Source organism: Schistocerca gregaria, chromosome 5, assembly GCF_023897955.1.
Source record: "Schistocerca gregaria isolate iqSchGreg1 chromosome 5, iqSchGreg1.2, whole genome shotgun sequence".
Classification (NCBI taxonomy): Eukaryota; Metazoa; Arthropoda; class Insecta; order Orthoptera; family Acrididae; genus Schistocerca; species Schistocerca gregaria.
Window position 1 is genome coordinate 345,459,999 of NC_064924.1, and position 18,727 is coordinate 345,478,725.

General features: G+C 42.5%; 1 protein-coding gene across 1 annotated transcript in view; it reads right to left on the reverse strand.

Moving 5' to 3' along the window:
• Positions 1 to 2,286: 2,286 nt before the first annotated feature.
• Positions 2,287 to 18,727, reverse strand: part of LOC126273334 (zinc finger protein ush) — a 264,681-nt gene continuing 248,240 nt past the window's right edge. The window contains exons 8-9 of the mRNA XM_049976880.1: positions 11,547 to 11,822; positions 2,287 to 7,048 (exon numbers count right to left, since the gene is read on the reverse strand). Of these exons, the coding sequence (XP_049832837.1) occupies positions 6,317 to 7,048; positions 11,547 to 11,822 (1,008 nt within the window). The 3' untranslated portion in view covers positions 2,287 to 6,316. The remainder of the gene's footprint in view (positions 7,049 to 11,546; positions 11,823 to 18,727) is intronic.

Consider the following 18,727-nt stretch of genomic DNA (forward strand, 5'->3'; position numbering starts at 1 on the left):
ACCTAGCTCAGACATTGTCACTCAGAAAACAACAACGAAAAGCAGGAGGCCAACAGGTATAGGTAGAATATCTCTTTTTCCAGTATTCGCCTATTTCATATCTTAACAGTGTCTGCATACTGAGATTATCTAAGTCCATTGGGAGTAACAACAAAAATAAATGCTCACGTTCAAAGTACATGACAGAAAATGAATCATTATGTTCAGACAACAGAAACATTGTCTTTATAAAAAAAATAGCTGTTTTCATAAAACTATTCAAATATAAAACTTGCCAACGCAAATAAAATTCATGCAACACATTTCCGCTCTTCTAGAACGGTGTACTTGTACATGCTTTCTGGAGGAATTTTATGACTATATATAAATGTAAGCATAGCATTCGTGATGTACAAGACTAAAAAAAAATTTTCATTCGGTGCTGTTAACAGAGATGTATGGAGATAACACGTTTATATAAGGACATCGAATTTCTTATTTTCACTGCAACAACTTACACACAAATGTCATCCTTTTGACAGATATTTGAAGCATTAGTTTATCTAGGTATGGCATTTTCTTAATATGCATAATATAATACGAAAACTTCCAAATAAGGCATTTTAGTTTTGGAGCGATGGAATCCAAAATGTAAGAATAAATTTAGGGTTGACAACTATCGCTACAGGTGATGGAGGAACAAATCAGACAGGACATGCGTTCAAGCAGTGATAAAAATTCCTGCAACTAGAAAAATGTAGAATGCTATGCATGTGCAGTAACTCCAGTTTTCTGACGGTTTAAGTAGCTTTCTGGCAGCTGCTTCAACGAACCTACTGATGCAGTGGCTCTCAATAATGCTGACGTTTTTATTTTGAGAGACAAACGAACAAACTTCACTCCAAGTTTTTTGCATGTTATTTATGAAGCCAGGTCATCTCAGTGACAAAACGTACCCGTGGACCTGCAGTTACCGAAAACCAAATACTACAGGATAAATATATCCATGGGAGTCATGGATCTGAAAATCTGCTGTTCGAAGGATCACCTCTCGTAAACTAAACGATGAACTGTAGATAAACACCAACTAAGGTCTCAGAATCTGGAGTAAACATTCACGTGAAATTTAGTTTCTATTGTTTGTTGCAGAAGCAAAACTCTTTTATGTACAAAACCATTGAACAATAAGAAAAACGAAATGTATTTAGTTACAGGGTTTCTGTGTCGATATATGATACGTGAAAGATGTTGCCAACGGTCTTCATCATGGGATGCTGTCGGGCACAACCTCCATACACACAGTTCACTGGCCAATAATTTATGAGATTGATTTAAACATCCGGTGCCGCGACCTCCGGAAATCTACCAATGACGTATCAAATCTGTGCTCAGCAGACAGCTGCTGGTGGACCAATATGCCAATCAGAAGGTGGTCATTATGTTCTGGCTCATCGGTGTACAAGAAGTATGAAAACAAATTATTTGCCTCAAAATGTGTTTTCATGTTTTATTTACAATGTAACAAGAATTCTCGATTTTGGATAAATTTCATCACATTCGGAATGTAAGTTTTAAGTTGCGATTTCCTGCTTTTACTTGATTTATGAAAACCGGCAGAAGTAATGAGAAAGCCAAAAGTACATTTTCGAATTTATAATATATGCCTAAATTTTATCAAGCAATTATGAAATATTCTGTTGGAATTTCCTTAAAGTTTCTATACAGTCTCGTCAGCGCTAACTGTTTGAGGCTTTCTTTGATGTCCAGAAACAAAAACATTATTACTTTCAACTTATGTTGAATGATTACCAAGTAGTAGTAATTTCTATATTTTACTGAGATCCTCTGTTATTGCTGCATCAGGCTTGTAACAGTTCTGTTACAGTACTACTGTAAGTTAGACATTTCCCTTCCTGCCGTATTTGCGATTGTAAGACAGATTCACTTACTTGACTACAGTAGAGAGAGATGTTTCTTCTTATTTATAACATAGTATTTTAACAATTTAAGGTTTGAAGTCAGTTTTACTGAACCTCTTCATAGCATTCCTTCTTATATTCCTTCAGCAATATTCACCAAGTGTACAATCGTAACAACGCTGAATGTTCTTACTGAAAATAATGAAACAAGTTTACAGTGTACTGCAGGTTACTCAGTTTCATAACTTCCTGTGTCTTACAATAGTATTGTAGCCCTTCATTTAACTTTTGGATTTTTCTCTAAAAATAGATTTTTAATTTATATTGGGTGAATATTATACAAAGGAGAAATAGTTGATGGGATTTTGTACAGAAATCAGTACAGAGGTTACAAATAAATAATTTATTGTCTCCGGGTATGGCTGATTTATCCTCGCAATGACTGGCAGCATGAGTGCGAGCTGCATTGGATACTATAATTCCTATGTAGCACCAACAGTTTTAACACATTTTCATTTACAAACAGTAACTTTACACAGAGCTATCATACTATACAGCTACTATGTTGAAGGTTATCCACAAAATATAAAAAGTCAAAAAGATTCAAAGCTTACAGTCAAAGGTGTGTTTTTTCAATTCATATATTTTTCAACTCATATAAACCTTTGGCAAGGGGATAATGTTACATTAACAAGAGGGCAGCATTTACACAATCTAGAACAAATATACGCCACACATGCACAACGACATATATAACCTACAAAACATCTCATTCTACAGATACAATATTCATTCCTTTTAAAACAAATCTCTATTATAATAGCTTCAATTTCATTCATTCACATGTAATAATCCTCACAGTCAACTGTTTCAAGATAAGTGTACACATATAAGTTTATGTCAAATAATATGGAAAAATTTACTATATTCTACACAGATAGATCTGAGATATCACCCTCAATGCAGTCAAATGAACTTAAAAATTCATTGTTGAATTTAGGTATAGGTCATAGATGTATATCGTCATATTTTTCTCTTGTTATTTTTATGAGTCTTTGAGGAATATGCTTTTGATAAGGCATTAATGTAAATAATGTGAAATACTTGCAAGAGAGATTATTTTTGTGTCTAGAAACAACATAAATTTATAATAACAATACAAGGTAAAAATATTTAGTTACATTTAATGACATCATGAACTGTTTGTAATGGAAGACAACTGCTTGTAGGCAGTGTGATTTAAGATAACATCTGATCAACAACAGTGACAGAGGTTAACTACCTACACAATCAAAAAAATGAATTAATTTCATTACTAAGGTTTTATGAATCAGGTAATTTGTGTAAAACTTATCAGGCATAGTAGACATAAAATCATTTATGATTTGCTGATTTGTTAAGTGGAATTATAAATTTTTATGCCACTGTTTTGTGTTTATGTTCTTTTCAACACAGAAGAATTTCTAATTATCCTATTGCCCTTGGCACCGAATTCAGCCTTAAAACCAGATTTGTATGCTGTAAATTTTGAATATTATACTTGGTGAACATTCACCTTCTAAGATACACTGGCTTTAAGATCTGTCAGATGTATATAAGAAATAAAAGAAAGACTTTTTTTTGAGTTTACATTTAGAACTAATTTTTGTTTGCCTTATGCTTGTAATGATCACTGCTGTTTTTAGTGCTCACATTTCAGATGATTTTTCACATATTTTAAGTCTGAGATTCTAGAATGGACTATGACATACACTTTTACTCATAGCTCCTCAATCAATCATAGATAGTGTTGACTTAAAGAATCTGGCAGTCACGTATTTTCCTCTTCAAATTACAACAGAAACGCGATGGGAGTGAAAACTCAAATATGCTCTTTTATGTTTCTGATAGCTCTATTTAACCGGCATTTTGGCCAGTGATCTGCACCTCTACTGCTTCCTTGCGTTTTCTACCAGTTATTTCCGCTAACTATAGCATTATATACTGTGTAGACATAAAAGGATACTTGTTAATTTGTTGCACTGAGAGAGAAAAGTGGTTGAGAATTGGATTAGCCAATATGGAGTGCATGTTGAAAAACTAAAGAGAATAAAGAGATCTCTATCTCCTTGTCACTCCTGCAATGTAGTATTTCCATTTGTGATAACAGCTATCTTAAAAAAAGACAAAAAACCTTCTGAAGATAGTTGTGAAATTGTGTGACACTTGCTTAATCATTAAGAGGCTTCTAAATCATTCTTTTCTGGAGAAAAAATATGTGCTGGTGTGCTGTGGTAAAACCTTTTCCTTTATCAGTCTTGCATAGTTTAAAAATTTTCTTCAGTAGCATTGATTACAGTTGTGAAAATTTCACTCATACTGTATCAGATCTACTAACATTCATTACTGCAGAAAATTCGGTAGCTTAGGCTAAAGATCGTTCATCTCAGAGACATTTAATATACTTGTGCTGCAACAGTAAAGTGCCTGTAATTTAGAGTTACTAGTGCTTAATCTCCTGTACATATTCACTGGCCTCATTATAACAATTTTTCATTTGATCTGTTAAGACAATATAAAATTGTTAAATTGTAATAAATGAAACTTCCACACTAGCATATTGTCCACAAGAGATTCATTTTCATTCAGTTTTCAATGTGCCCAAATAATGTCACTTAAGTATTGAAATTTTCGTTTCAGTGAGTTCTCCCCTCCCTCCTAGGTACATAAAGAGTTATAAAACAAAACCAGGAATGTTTTACTTATATATATACAGTGCAAAGGCACAAGTATGCTTTGTGTTTCCAAATATAAGTTCATGGCCCAAGAGATTATTGTCACTGTAAATGGTAGCTTGCAGGAATATCTCAAAAAATGCTTTGAAATAACGAACATTAAAACTGAGTGTTATTTTGGCATACCAAATACAGTTAAATTTATCATTGGCAGAAGAGCAGTATCATTGGAATAGAGTATTTATCATCGTAAAACCAACTGGTGTCATTATAGAAGGAATTATGTTATGGATATGGTGTATGAAGAGGATTGTTGAAACTAACAAGAGCTGTGGATTGCTTTTATAATGCAGGTAGATGATAAATTAGGTCTGCTTCGGCTGTAACTGAACTTACTGTAGATGTTAAGTTTCACTGTGATTTATATTTGGCCATATCTTAATATTGTGGGAAGTATGATAATTGCTTTGTTTTACTGGCAGAAGCAAAATTGAGAGTAAGTGAGGCACTACTGTCCCACTCGAAGGAACATTCTCTCATTTTAGAGATTGATTTGGTATTATTCTCTGTACTATCATATCTGACAATGTTAATTGTTTCCCAGTTAATTTGTAAGACAAAAGCCAGTTCCCAACATGAATGTGTAAATAAGAGATAAAACTTTCAAGGTGTATTTTACTTCCCATAAATACGTTTTCTTGCTTCTGAAAATCATTTCATTTGTTATGGGAAGTCTGAGAGGTTTATGTTTTGATGGGAGCTGTTCTTGAATCGGCAAGACACCACCTTATACCATAAGTTTCACAGCAGTGATAAACTTTATATGTATATTAACAATCTCACTTTTATTATTATGGATTCCATGAGTAAGAGAGAGAGTCTCTATTTTCTTACCTAGTGTGAGAGGAATTTGTTTCTTGACATTAAATGTTGTCATGCTGCTATGAGGGGAATATTCCCAGTTAAAATACATTATTGGTTACTTTGTTCTAAACCACTATAACAGAGAGATTCAAGTACTGTATGAATCTAAGGATCTAAAAAAAATCCATGTTTCATATTGAAACATGAGGGGGCAAATTTTCATTTATGCACAGTACATACATATGTCCTCATCCGAAATTGTTTCACCAATATCTGCCAGTGATGCAGACTTGTGTAACTTTAATTTTACATTCTGTTTATTCTGTATTTCATTTATATCACAGAACTTCACATCTTAATAGTATTAACAAGAGCATAAATCTATCACGGAGCCGGCAAGTTCTAAACTCGAAAGTTAACTGAAGGAAGACGTTATGAAAATTATGCTTCACCTAAAGAGAATAAAAATTAAAAGAGCGCTCGCTGAGATATTTTTTAGTTGCCTTGTGCACGTGTATCAGATTTGACTAATGAGAATATTTTAAAAAATTATTTGTACTAAACAATATATATATATATATATATGTATGCAAAACATTTAACGTACGACAATATTTCTCACACGTGTCAGAACCCTGTCTGTCTGTACGGCACCACAGTCACCGGCAGTTAAAATAGTTTACTACAGAACATGTACACGAACACGATTTTCAACAACGACGTAAATCTACATGTGTCATCACAATGTGACAAATCCATACAACTTCCGAATAAATAATTACACGAGAATTGTTACGAGGACGACGTAACAGGTGATTTGGATGAGATTTCGCGACCTCCCTACAGAACGGACGCCTCCGTCGTCCTGTTGTTGGCGGAGTTCTCGGCCGCGTGGCTGGAGCAGTAGTACTTCTTGTGCGCGATGAAGGTGGAGAGGTACTGGAAGGAGATGTCGCACGACTTGCAGTACTTGGGCCTGGCCAGGTTGACCTCGGCGGCGGCGCCGTGCTCCTCGGCCGACGCGCCGGCGGCGTCCTCGGCGGCGGCGTCGTCGGCGCCGGGCTCCGTCTTGACGGCGGACACGGCGCCCTCGCCCTCTGCGGGCTCGCGCTTCACCACCGACGCGTCGGCGTCGGCGCCCGCCCTCGGCGTCGCGGCGGCCGCCGCCACCGTCGTGGCAGCCACGGCCGCGTCTGCCGTCGCGCCGCCGGACTTGCGGTCCGCCGCGGAGGAGCAGGACGACGACGACGACGAAGACGACGACGAGGCGGCGTCGTCGGCAGTCGCGACGCCGACGCCTGCCCGGCCGCTGTGCACCAGCTTGCAGTGGCGCACCACGTTGCCCTTGTAGGAGGAGTTGTAGCTGCAAGCGTCGCAGAAGTGCAGTTTGTCGATGCGGCCCGAGTCGCCGCCGTCGCTGGGTGACTCGGGGTACGCGTCCGTGGCAGAGGCGGGCGCGGGGGCGGGCGCCGAAGCGGGGGTGGGAGCTGGCGCCGGCGCCGCCCCCGGCTGCGGTTGCTGCGGCTGGTGCACCGCGTCCTCTCCAGTGATGCACGTGATGTAATTCTCCTCCTGCGTCAAACAGTACAGCCAGTCGGTTAAGCGGAGCCGGAGGTGATAAAAACATTTTTCTTTTTTACTGCTAAAAATTAATTTGAACATCGTTTTCAAGGTATTACATTACATTACACTAAAGCTTGATCTAAAGATCATGAATACGACATTGCATAATGCTGTAGAACGTATCAGTTTAACATAAGATTTCTGTACACGATTTTCAACAATTACTACTTCGTATCTAAAAATTCATATACTGAGTAGGAGGAGCTGTTATTCAAAACTTCTTTTAATTTCTTTTTAAATGCTGATTAGCAATCTATCAGACTTTTTATTCCATTTGATAAATGACGAAAGACTTTTGTGGCAGCATAGTTTACTCCTTCCTGTGCCAAAGCCGGATTTAGCACAGAATAGTGAAGATCTTCTTTTCTACTAGGGCTGTAGCTACGGGAAAAAAGTGGAAATGAAGTCCCATGCTTCTTTGCAGAGCGTAGGGGAACGAAGCGGGAGATCCGCACCGCCTCACTCGGGAAGGTCCTAGTGAAGGTGGTTTGTCGTTCCCTTCCTCCGGTCGTAATGGGGATATGTGATGACGATGAAGACGACACAAGAACAGCCAGTCATCACGAGGCAGGAAAAATCCCTGACCCCGCCGGAAATCGAACCCTGGACCCCCTGCGCAGCAAGCGAGAACGCTACCGCAAGACCACGAGCTGCGGACGCTATGGCTTATACACTTTGGTATTATTTCTGAATGATGATGGGTTATTAATAAAAAATTTTATAAGTGAATATATGGATTGTCAAGGTGGTTAAGCTACTTAAACAAATGCCTGCAAGGTGGGTTTGTGAAGGCCCCAGCTACTATTCAGAATACACGCTTTTCAGCAATGAATACTTTTTCTCTTGATAATTAATTATCGCAAAATGTGATGACATATGAAACCAGTGAATGAAACAGGGGTAGTAGGCTAATTTACTGATAACATTTATCACCAAAATTTCCGGTAACCCGAATAGCGTAAGTAGCTGAACTCAAACGTTTCGCCAAAACATCAATGTGTTCAATTTATAAACAATTGCACCCTAGCAACAGACTTCCGTTCAAAGTTTAAACGTCGGCCGGAGTGGCCGAGCCGTTCTAGGCGCTACAGTCCGGAACCGCGCGACCGCTACGGTCTCAGGTACGAATCCTGCCTCGGGCGTGGATGTGTGTGATGTCCTTAGGTTAGTTAGGTTTAAGTAGTTCTAAGTTCTAGGGGACTGATGACCTCAGATGTTAAGTCCCATTGTGCTCAGAGCCATCTGAACCAATTTTTCTCAAAGGTTAAACGATTTTTACCAATGTCAACAGAAACTGTTTTTAAGGAATCCAAGCTGTAAACCGTGTCCATTGTCAAAATCATATTAGGGAAACGCAGGGATGATTCCTTTGAAAATGATGCATCCGTTAACCTTCCTCATTGCGAGCTTATGCTCTGTGGTCGACTGGACGTTACACCGTAAAGCTCCACCTGTCATCACGTATTTCCTCCAGGTAGCCTCGAACAGTGATACTGAATGAACCTGAAACCTCGTCATGCGAGAATAATGTCAATATGCCTTTGTGACCCTACTTTAATTTGAAATATTTAATTTTGATTACTTCCACCATGCATCGAATATTACAACTGCAATTCTTGCGCGCCCTGTGTTAGTGAAGAGAGAAATTAAAATGACCAGTCACTAATTACATTTAAAAAACTCTTTAGTATTTATTTCTAACAGATTCCAGTGCTTCTGCATCAGTTTTTAGGTAGTTCTTTAGATTGCCATGCACATAGAAAAAGCAACTTTTCACTCTATCGGCTCTTCAGTTCCTTATCGTGTATTGGATTAGTCACAACTTTTACGTTACACAGCTGAAATAGCTCTACATTTATATGCTTACTTTACCCCGACAATAACAGTTGCCTACAAGCGAACGTACATTTTCGGATTATTTTTTGTCTTAACAATATTTATCTGTTCATTTCATGTTTTACGAGTCTATTATCAATAAAATATGAAATATAACATGATGTTTGCTTACATGAATAGTGGACTGTTCGAAATTAGCTTGGTATTCATCTCCTTTAAATGTACTACCGGTGACTCGTTTTTAGTATTGAACATTACGTGAGTTGTTTTGTTGTTATTTCATCTTAAACCAAGTGTGCATATGTTGCTTTCCGATAATCAAAGGTTATAATGACCTTCTTTATGGTATATTTCACTTGTGCATTTTTCTCTGAAGCCACTTGAAAAATCCCTTGTAGGTTCTAAACAGTTCCGGTTCAGTAAAACACGTGGAGCCGAGCCGGAATTTTGCGTAACGTAAACGAAAAATTTAGATACATTTTTAGTTCCTGAACACATTTGAGATTAACTTTACCATATTGATATTCGACACAGAGAGGGGGGGGGGGACATAAAGTGAAGGGAACAAAGATGTCATGGCGCAGAGAGTACAGGAAGGGGCGAGATGGAACAGCTTAAGCTGGATACTGTATTTAGTCTGTCCCCCCGCAGCTGCTATAGGCAGGTAGTTCGACACACAGAAGTGGTTGTTGAATGACGCAATCAGTCACAAATACTTTTAAAAAAATATTTTAATGTCATCACTGCTTTCAGGCATGAAGCCCATCTTCAGAAAGCTAACTTTACCAATTACAGTAATTTATTTGTCAGCAGCATACAGTCCGCCCCAGCACTGTACAAGAATATTTTAATATTTAGCACCACTTCATACGTCTTGTGGATAACAAAAACATGCTAATGTGCCTGTCTTTGGTAAGATATAAAGTGAAACTTTAATATCTACACTACTGGCCATTAGAATTGCTGCAGCACGAAGATGACGCGCTAGAGACGCGAGATTTAACCGACAGGAAGAAGATGCTGTGATATGCAAATGATTAGCTTTTCAGAGCATTCACACAAGGTTGGCGTCGGCGGCGACACCTACAACGTGCTGACATGAGGAAAGTTTCCAACCGATTTCTCATACACAAACTGCAGTAAACCGGCGTTGCCTCGTGAAACGTTGTTGTGATGCCTCGTGTAAGGAGGAGAAATCCGTACCATCACGTTTCAGACTTTCATAAAGGTCGGGTTGTAGCCTATCGCGATTGCGGTTTGTCGTATCGCGACATTTGCTGCTCGAGTTGGCCGAGATCCAATGACTGTTAGCAGAATATACAATCGGTGGGTTCAGGAGGGTAATACGGAACGCCGTGTTGGATCCCAACGGTCTCGTATCACCAGCAGTCGAGATGACAGCCATCTTACCCGCATGACTGTAACGGATCGTGCAGCCGCGTCTCGATCCCTGAGTCAACACATGGGGACGTTTGCAAGACAACAACCATCTGCACGAACAGTAAGACAACGTTTGCAGCATCACGGGCTATCAGCTTGGAGACCATTGCTGCGGTTACCCTTGACGCTGCATCACAGACTGGAGCACCTGCGATGGTGTACACAACCTGGGTGCACGAATGGCAAAACGTCATTTTTTCGGATGAGTCCAGCTTCTGTTTACAGCATCATGATAGTCGCATCCGTGTCTGGATACATAGCGGTGAACGCACATTGGAAGCGTGTATTCGACATCGCCACACTGGCGTATCACCCGACGTGATGGTATGGGTTACTCGTCTCGGTCACCTCTTGTTCGCATTGACGGCACTTTGAACAGTGGACGTCACATTTCAGATGTGTTACGACCCGTGGCTCTACCCTTCATTCTATCCCTGCGAAACCCTACATTTCAGCAGGATAATGCACGACCGCATGTTGCAGGTCCTGTACGGGCCTTTCTGGATACACAAAATGTTCGACTGCTGCCTTGGCCAGCACATTCTCCAGATCTGTCACAAACTGAAAACGTCTGGTCAATGGTGGCCGAGCAACTGGCTCGTCACAATACGCCAGTCACTACTCTTCATGAACTGTGGTATCGTGTTGAAGCTGCATGGGTAGCTGTACCTATACACGTCATAGAAGTTCCGTTTGACTCAATGCCCAGGCGCATCAACGCCGTTATTACGGCCAGAGGTGGTAGTTCTGGGTACTGATTTCTCAGGCTCAATACACCCAAATTGCGTGAAAATGTTATCACATGTCAGTTCTAGTTTAATATATTTGTCCAATGAATACCCGTCTGTCACCTGCATTTCTTCTTGGTGTAGCAATTTTAATGACCAGTAGTGTACTTACGTACGTCCCAGAGGTATGCGTGTCGTCTTACTTTAGTCATCATGCCTAAGGCAGACAAACACTTCATAATATTGCTCGTGTCAGATGCAATCTCAGATCTGGGTTTTAAATTCGATGTTTCTGTTTACAATGCAGAGACCATCCACTAAGCAAAGATATCACTCATTTCCCATTTAGCAAAGATCTCAGTTGTCGAAACCTGTAATGGTATTAAAACAGAAGCTTTTGAAAAGTACTTCTGGCCGGTTGTTCAGTTCAGCAGCAGACGTACCTGCAGGTCGGCGGTTCTCTTCTCGAAGTGCATGCGGATGTGGGTGCGCATGCCGCGCAGGGTGTTGCCCTTGTAGCGGCAGATGGTGCAGCGGAAGGCGCGCACGCCGCTGTGCGTGTCCATGTGGCGCTGGGCGGCGCTCGCCGTCGGGCTCACCACCTCGCAGCAGGGGCACTTCCAGCCCGCGCCGGCGCCGCCCCCGCCGCCCGCGCCGGCCGCCCCCGCTCCGCTGCCGGAGCACTGGTGCGTCCCCACCTGCTCTGCCGGCACCAGCACCTGTGCCAACACCACCGACGCTTTCTGACTGGACGCGAGCTAGTGAGCTGCAGACGTTGCGAAGGAGCTGTTCTGCAGCGCGAAGAGGTTTCTCTCGAAATTCCGAGAATGCAGTCATACGCCGAAGTGCCAAAGAAACTAGTATAGGCATGCGGATTCAAATACAGAAATATGTAAATAGGCGGAAGACGGGCTGCGGTCGGCGACATCTATATAAGACAACAAGTGTCTGGCGCAAATGTTAGATCTGTTACTACAAAGGTACGTTATCAAGATTTAAGTGAGTAGAACGTGGTGTTATAATCGGCGCACGAGCGATGGGACACAGCATCTCCCAGGTGGCAATGAAGTGGGGATTTTCCTGTACGACCAATTCACGCTTGTAGCGTGAATATCAGCAGTCCGGTAAAATATCAAATCTCCGACATCCCTGCAGCCGGAAAAAGATGCTGCAATAATGGAACCAACGACGACTGAAGAGTATCGTTCAATGTGACGGAAGTGTAACCCCTCCCAAACTGCTGCAGACTTCAATGCTGGGCCGTCAACAAGTGTCAGCGTGCCAAACATGCAATGAAACATCATCGACATGGGCTTTCGGAGCCGAAGTCCCACTCGTGTATTCTTGATGACTGCACGACACAGAGCTGTACGCCTCGCCGGGGCCCATCAAAACCGACAGTGGAGTGTTGATGACTGGAAATATGTTGCCTGGTCGGACGAGTCTGGTTTCAAATTGTATCTAGCGGATGGACGTGAATAGGTATGAAGACAACTTCATAAATCCATGGACCCTGCATATCAACAGGGAACTGTTCAAGCTGATGGAGGCTCTGTAATGTTGTATGGCATGTGCAGTTGGGAGTGATACGGGGCCCTGACACGTGTAGATAAGACTCTTATATATGACACGTACGTAAGCATTTTGTGTGATCACCTGCATCCAGCCGGCCGGGGTGGGCGAGCGGTTCTAGGGGCTACAGTCTGGAACCGCGCGACCACTATGGTCGCAGGTTCGAATCCTGCCTCGGGCATGGGTGTGTGTAATGTCCTTAGGTTAGTTAGGTTTAAGTATTTCTAAGTTCTAGGGGACTGATGACCTCAGAAGTTAAGTCCCATAGTGCTCACAGCCATTTGCACCATTTGAACCTGCATCCATTCAAGTCCACTGTGCATTACGACCGACGTGGGCAATGTCAGCGCCCAGCATTGCTACAGAGTGATTGCAGGAACACTCTTCTGAGTTAAAACACTCCGCTGGCCACCAAACTATCCAGACAGGAACATTATTGAGCATGTTTGGGATGCCTTGCAATGTGCTGTTCAGAAGAGATCTCCATCCCCTCGCACTCTTACGGATTTATTGGACAGGCCTGCAGGATTCGTGGTGTCAGTTCTCTCCAGCACTACTTCTTCAGACATTAGTCGAGACCATGGCAAATCCTGCTGCGGCACTTGTGCGTGTTCGCTGGGGTCCTACACGATATTAGGCAGATGTACCAGTTTCTTTGGCTCTTCACTGTAGGCCAGTCACAGAGCAATCAGGCAGACATCTCGTTACATCACGAAGACCGGAAAATCCGAGAAATCAGATGCCCCGGTGAGGCTTATTTATCCGTGCATCATATTAGAAAGGAACAGGTAAAGGAAATGATAGTGACACACGAAGTACCTTTCATCACACACCATAAATTGTTTGCAGTGTATAGATATCCCATTTTGCTGCAGGTGTCTTTTTATCGTAATAACATACTGCTTCATTAAGGACGAAATTGGAGTGTGTAGAACTAGTGGGAGAACGTATCAGAAGGTTGCGCGTTCAAATCAAGTCGGGTCACCAGTCAAGCCGAAACGCATGTTGCGCTACCACACCTAAATTGACTGCCACGGTTGTCGTGCCCGAAGCTACCTGAATGAAAGCAGCTTGCCCCAGTTAGTGGGCGATATAAACAGGCCATCGTATCTCGTGTTATTATTCTGCCCAGTATCAGACCGTGGGAAGGCAAGGACTGCGACGCTACTTGCAGGGAGCCACTGATTTGAATGTATACTGGGGAAACACACATAACATATTTAGAAACCAGCACAAACAGATATATTCTGAAATTAACACAGGACAACGGATCCTTGACTGAGGGCAGCCTCCACTGACATAGACACTTTTACAGAACGACTTATAGAAACAGCATTCACTTATAGCTACTAAAATTCAGCTGAGAACACTTCAGAGAGAGAATACTGAACCGTGAGTATTAGGTTTCGGCAACAAAGGGGGGGGGGGGGGGGGGGGAGAGGGGGCAGAATTCGGTGAACTTCACTCTGCTGCTCTCTCGTAGCGTAGTGAAATACTCGAGATCACCAAACGACCTAAACAGCGATCGAATCCGAGCATCATACGAACCGTTAAGCTGTACCGTCGCATTGCGGAGCATAGCTATGGACAATAGGCGGTCAGGGCCGAGACGGCAGCCAGGGAACCTCCTAAGAAGACGCTGCAGAATGGGGCTACATCGGCGATGCTCAAGGTTTTTGTTAGTTGGTCGGCACCTCACACTTGTGTGTCCACGGCTGAAAACAGTAGTTTCGTTGCCAACCTGCTGGATGGTCAAGAGGCTATCTGTCAGTTGCAGGGCCATAGATCTGGCCGTTTCCGCTTTGTCCCAGAAGTTTCCTAACATGGTGCAGCGTCGACCGTTGGGACGGCATTATGTCCTGTGTTCCTGGGCACCTCAAGACTTGAAGCTTTTTAACGGCCGCCGCCATTTTGAACAATTCATTAATTCCCCGATCCTTTTAGAGATCTCGCTTCCTCTGTATGTAGGAAATTATTATTACCAGGTTTCTTTCATTTCTGTAAATATTTAGTTGTTTTAATTCGCGGTTGAATCTCTAGATACGTGATCACTTTTCGACTTGTCCTTTGTTTCCTGCCTTGCGCGGCCGCCAAAGCGCTCGTCACTGCACCTGGCTTTCTTGGGAGGGTTCGTAACAATATGTGTTACGATGTCAGTCGTGCAGTGATAGGCTTTACTGCCACAGTCACACACAATGCTCAGGGAAGAGGCTACAGTGACAGGAATTGATAAAGTGCATGCTTGCATAGACACACTTATTTTAACACGAAAGAGTAAAGGAACACTCGACAAATGAAATGTCTGCAATGTCCATTAACTGGCCATCGCGGTAATGGTATTTCCATTACAGTCCTACTCGAACAGTGTCCTGGAGAGTACACACTCCTCAGCGACAAGCGAGTCGGCCCATAGCGTGACCGCGAGAGAACAGTGGACGCGTGTCCGGAACGAAGCGAGCTTTCTTCGAGAGCGCGATGCGCCGTGCACTTCACGGACGCTTCGAAACGAAAGCGAAAACGAACGAGGAGGGCCAAAGAACGTCAGTGCGCGACGGTGGGCAGCTCGCGTTGGGCTCGACTCACGTGGTCCGAGGTTTGCAGGAGCCGACTCTGGAAAACGAGTCTGCACTCTTCGGTGGCTCAGTTCGCTCTGCTGCGTTATTTGCTGATCTGCGCCGAGAGCGCCACACGCGCAGCTAAAGTTTAGCGGTGGACAAGTGCGCGTGACGGCGGGTAGCTGACGCAGCTAGCTTCTGCCAGCTGTGAGCATCTCTGGTCTGTTTAAGCATTTATGCAGTGCGGTTGTTCCACAACCCCTCTGATGTCATCCGCACATCTTCTTCCTCTCTTTTATGGCCTATAGTTTGACCTTCAAGATGCTAGATCTGAGAGACGCGAAATAACATGCGTATCTCTTTAAAAAATCTTAATAGGCACACATTTTGCAAATTTATCGGGCAAGATACGTGACATCATTCCTTCTTACATTTCTGAAAGAAGGGTTCCGACAGTGTAAGACAGATTTGCCACCAGGCCTTTGTGGAAGGCAGGAAGGAAGTTTAAAATTTAGCGCCCCATCCATGAGGTTATTAGAGATGGAGCACAAATTCGGATTTAAGAATGAATTGGCTGTGTTCTTTTCAATGGAACCGTCCTGGAATGTGCCTTTAGCGATTTAGGGAAACCACGAAGAGTCTAAATCTGGATTTATGGAATGGACTTCAACAACTGTTCTCCCGAAAGCGAGTACAGTGCCTTAACCGGTGCGCAACTTCGCTTGGCGTGCTCTGTGCCAATGGGAATGATACAAATTTTGTTTCTGGCTTCTGTTCTCCTTGTCATATGATAAAATCATCGTATTCTGCAGGCGCTCTTTATGTTAACAGGATTCTCATTGCTGATAGCATTATCAACTACTTAAAATCTAAGGGAGATTAGCCGGATTTCTGAAGAAGAAGAACTATTTAGGAAGGGGAGAATCCTGCCTCGGGCATGGCTCTGTGTGATGTCCTTGGGTTAGTTAGGTTTGAGTAGTTCTAAGTTCTAGGGGACGATGACCACAGATGTTAAGCCCCATAGTGCTCAGAGCCATTTTAACCATTTTTGAAGGGGAGAAAAGGAAGGAGACTTGTGGCACATACTACTAAATCAACCGTAGTGTTACATCTCGGTGAAAAGTTACTTCTCAAACAAACTTTTTTAATTGTTGCATAAGATATGGCACTAAAAGAGATCACATACAAAGGAAGAAATGTTATGTTTTTAGGATGCAATAGAATGGAGTTGGCTTAGTTACAGGAGGATGGGAATGAAATCGGCCATGAACTCGTTTGGCGAAACTAGACGAATTGTTGTGTAATGTGCCCAACAGGACCATTAGCTCCCGTGAAAGCATCGGCCTAAAATTACTTCAAGAAATCACGTAACACCCACATTGGTATGTTGGTTCTAAGGTCTAAACAACTGCGCAATAGAAGAGGACGCACTATGGTGAATCACTTTCTGTTTGCTTCAACGGGGAATGGTTGGTGCCGACCGCGGTGGCCGAGCGGTTCTACACGCTATAGTCCGGAACCGCGCGGCCACTACGGTCGCAGATACGAATCCTGACTCGGGCTTGGATTTGTGTGATGTCCTTAGGTTAGTTAGGTTTAATTAGTTCGAAGTTCTAGGGGACTGATGACGTCAGATGTTAAGTCCCATAGAGCTCAGAGCCATTTGAACCATTTTTTTGAATGGTTGGTTGATTTGGAGGAAGAGACCAAACAGCGAGGTTATCGGAACAGAGGAGGATGAGGAAGGAAGTCGGCCGTGCCCCTTTAAAAGGAACTACCCTGGGATTTGCCTGAAGCGACTTAGGGAAATCACAGAAAACCTAAATCAGGATGGCAGGACGTGGGTTTGAACCGTCGTCCACCCGAATGAGAGTCCAGTGTGCTAACCACCGCGCCAACTTGCTCGGTGGGGAATAATTAGGCTTAATAATTAGGTGTGTAGCACAAAAAACTGTCTCATTAACTATAGTGAGGGCACAACGATGAAGACTTTACTTACACTATATAGTAGATGATAATAAGAATATTGTAGCTTTAAAAGTGAGTTTCACTCTAGAAGTATCATTCAAATGGCTCTGAGCACTATGGGACTTAACTTCTGAGGTCATCAGTCCCCTTAAACCTAAGGACATCACACACATCCATGCCCAAGACAGGATTCAAACCTGCGACCGTAGCGGTCGCGCGGTTCCAGACTGTAGCTCCTAGAACCGCTTGGACACTTCGGCCGGTCTCTAGAGGTATGGCACGGCAGCACGTCCAAATGCTGAATAAAGATCCAACAAAGTCTGCCACCGCCACAGCGCGTACTGTGCTGCTTACGCGGCGAAGAGCAAGTAGATGTCCAGAAATATGTCATTAAAGGGTATCTTGAAAGATACTTTACTTCTCCAGCACATCACTCAAGTCATCTGCTCAGACACAAAAAACTCTGCAGTGTATGTAAGAAACTCTTACTACGTTACACATTGATGCGTGGACACGCGTTATTCAGAACTGGCTTCGTATCCCGCAGATTCATTGGGTCTACATGAATGTTGTTAAATAAATATTGTGATATTACCTGTAATTACTTAGATACATTATTGTAAATACATAATTATCAGACAACAAAACAATGTGCTATTTTCATCTGCACGGAAGCAACGACTAGCTATTAAGAGGTTACACCCGAAGGTAAGAAAATAATTGTGCTAATAATAGGGGGCGAGGGGGACTTAAACGGTCACAAGAGCCGATGTTAGCCGTTCTCCAGCGACTTTCTTTCAGTGAGCGATACACTATTTTTTTCAGAGTTTTGAAGAGTTCAAAAATGGTTCAAATGTCTCTGAGCACTATGCGACTTAACTTCTGAGGTCATCAGTCGCCTAGAACTTAGAACTAATTAAACCTAACTAACCTAAGGACGTCACACACATCCATGCCCGAGGCAGGATTCGAACCTGCGACCGTAGCGGTCGCTCGCTTTCAGACTGTAGCGCCTAGAACCGCTCGGCCACTCTGGCCGGCTTCTGAAGAGTAGAGTTCCTTATGTTACCTTGTAGTTTATAGTTTGCTATGACAGATACTAGGTGAGTCAGTTCTAGTTGAAGCCGTTATAAATTAAACTGTAATATTAAAACGATTTGCGTACTGATACTGACTCTTCACGAAACATTAAAAATCTTGCCTCAAATACGAGCAGCAATCAAATGAGATTTGCTTGCTTGTGTGAATGATTGCGTATGTGTGTTTCCTTTTCTGAATAAGGCTTTGGTCGAAAGCTAAATGTGTAACAGTCTTTTCGTTGAGCCTGACTGAAACTTAACATGTGATCTTTATCGTCAGTAGCAATCAATCTTTTTCCTTATTTTGTTAATAATAATGTCTATCTGCTTCAGAGCACTAGGACAGCCTCTTTACTCCGTAACTGTTGTTTATGATGAAGACGGATGCCGTACCTTAACGACTACAGTTGAATGGCTTATTTTAATACCGGTAAAAGTCCATTTTTGTTC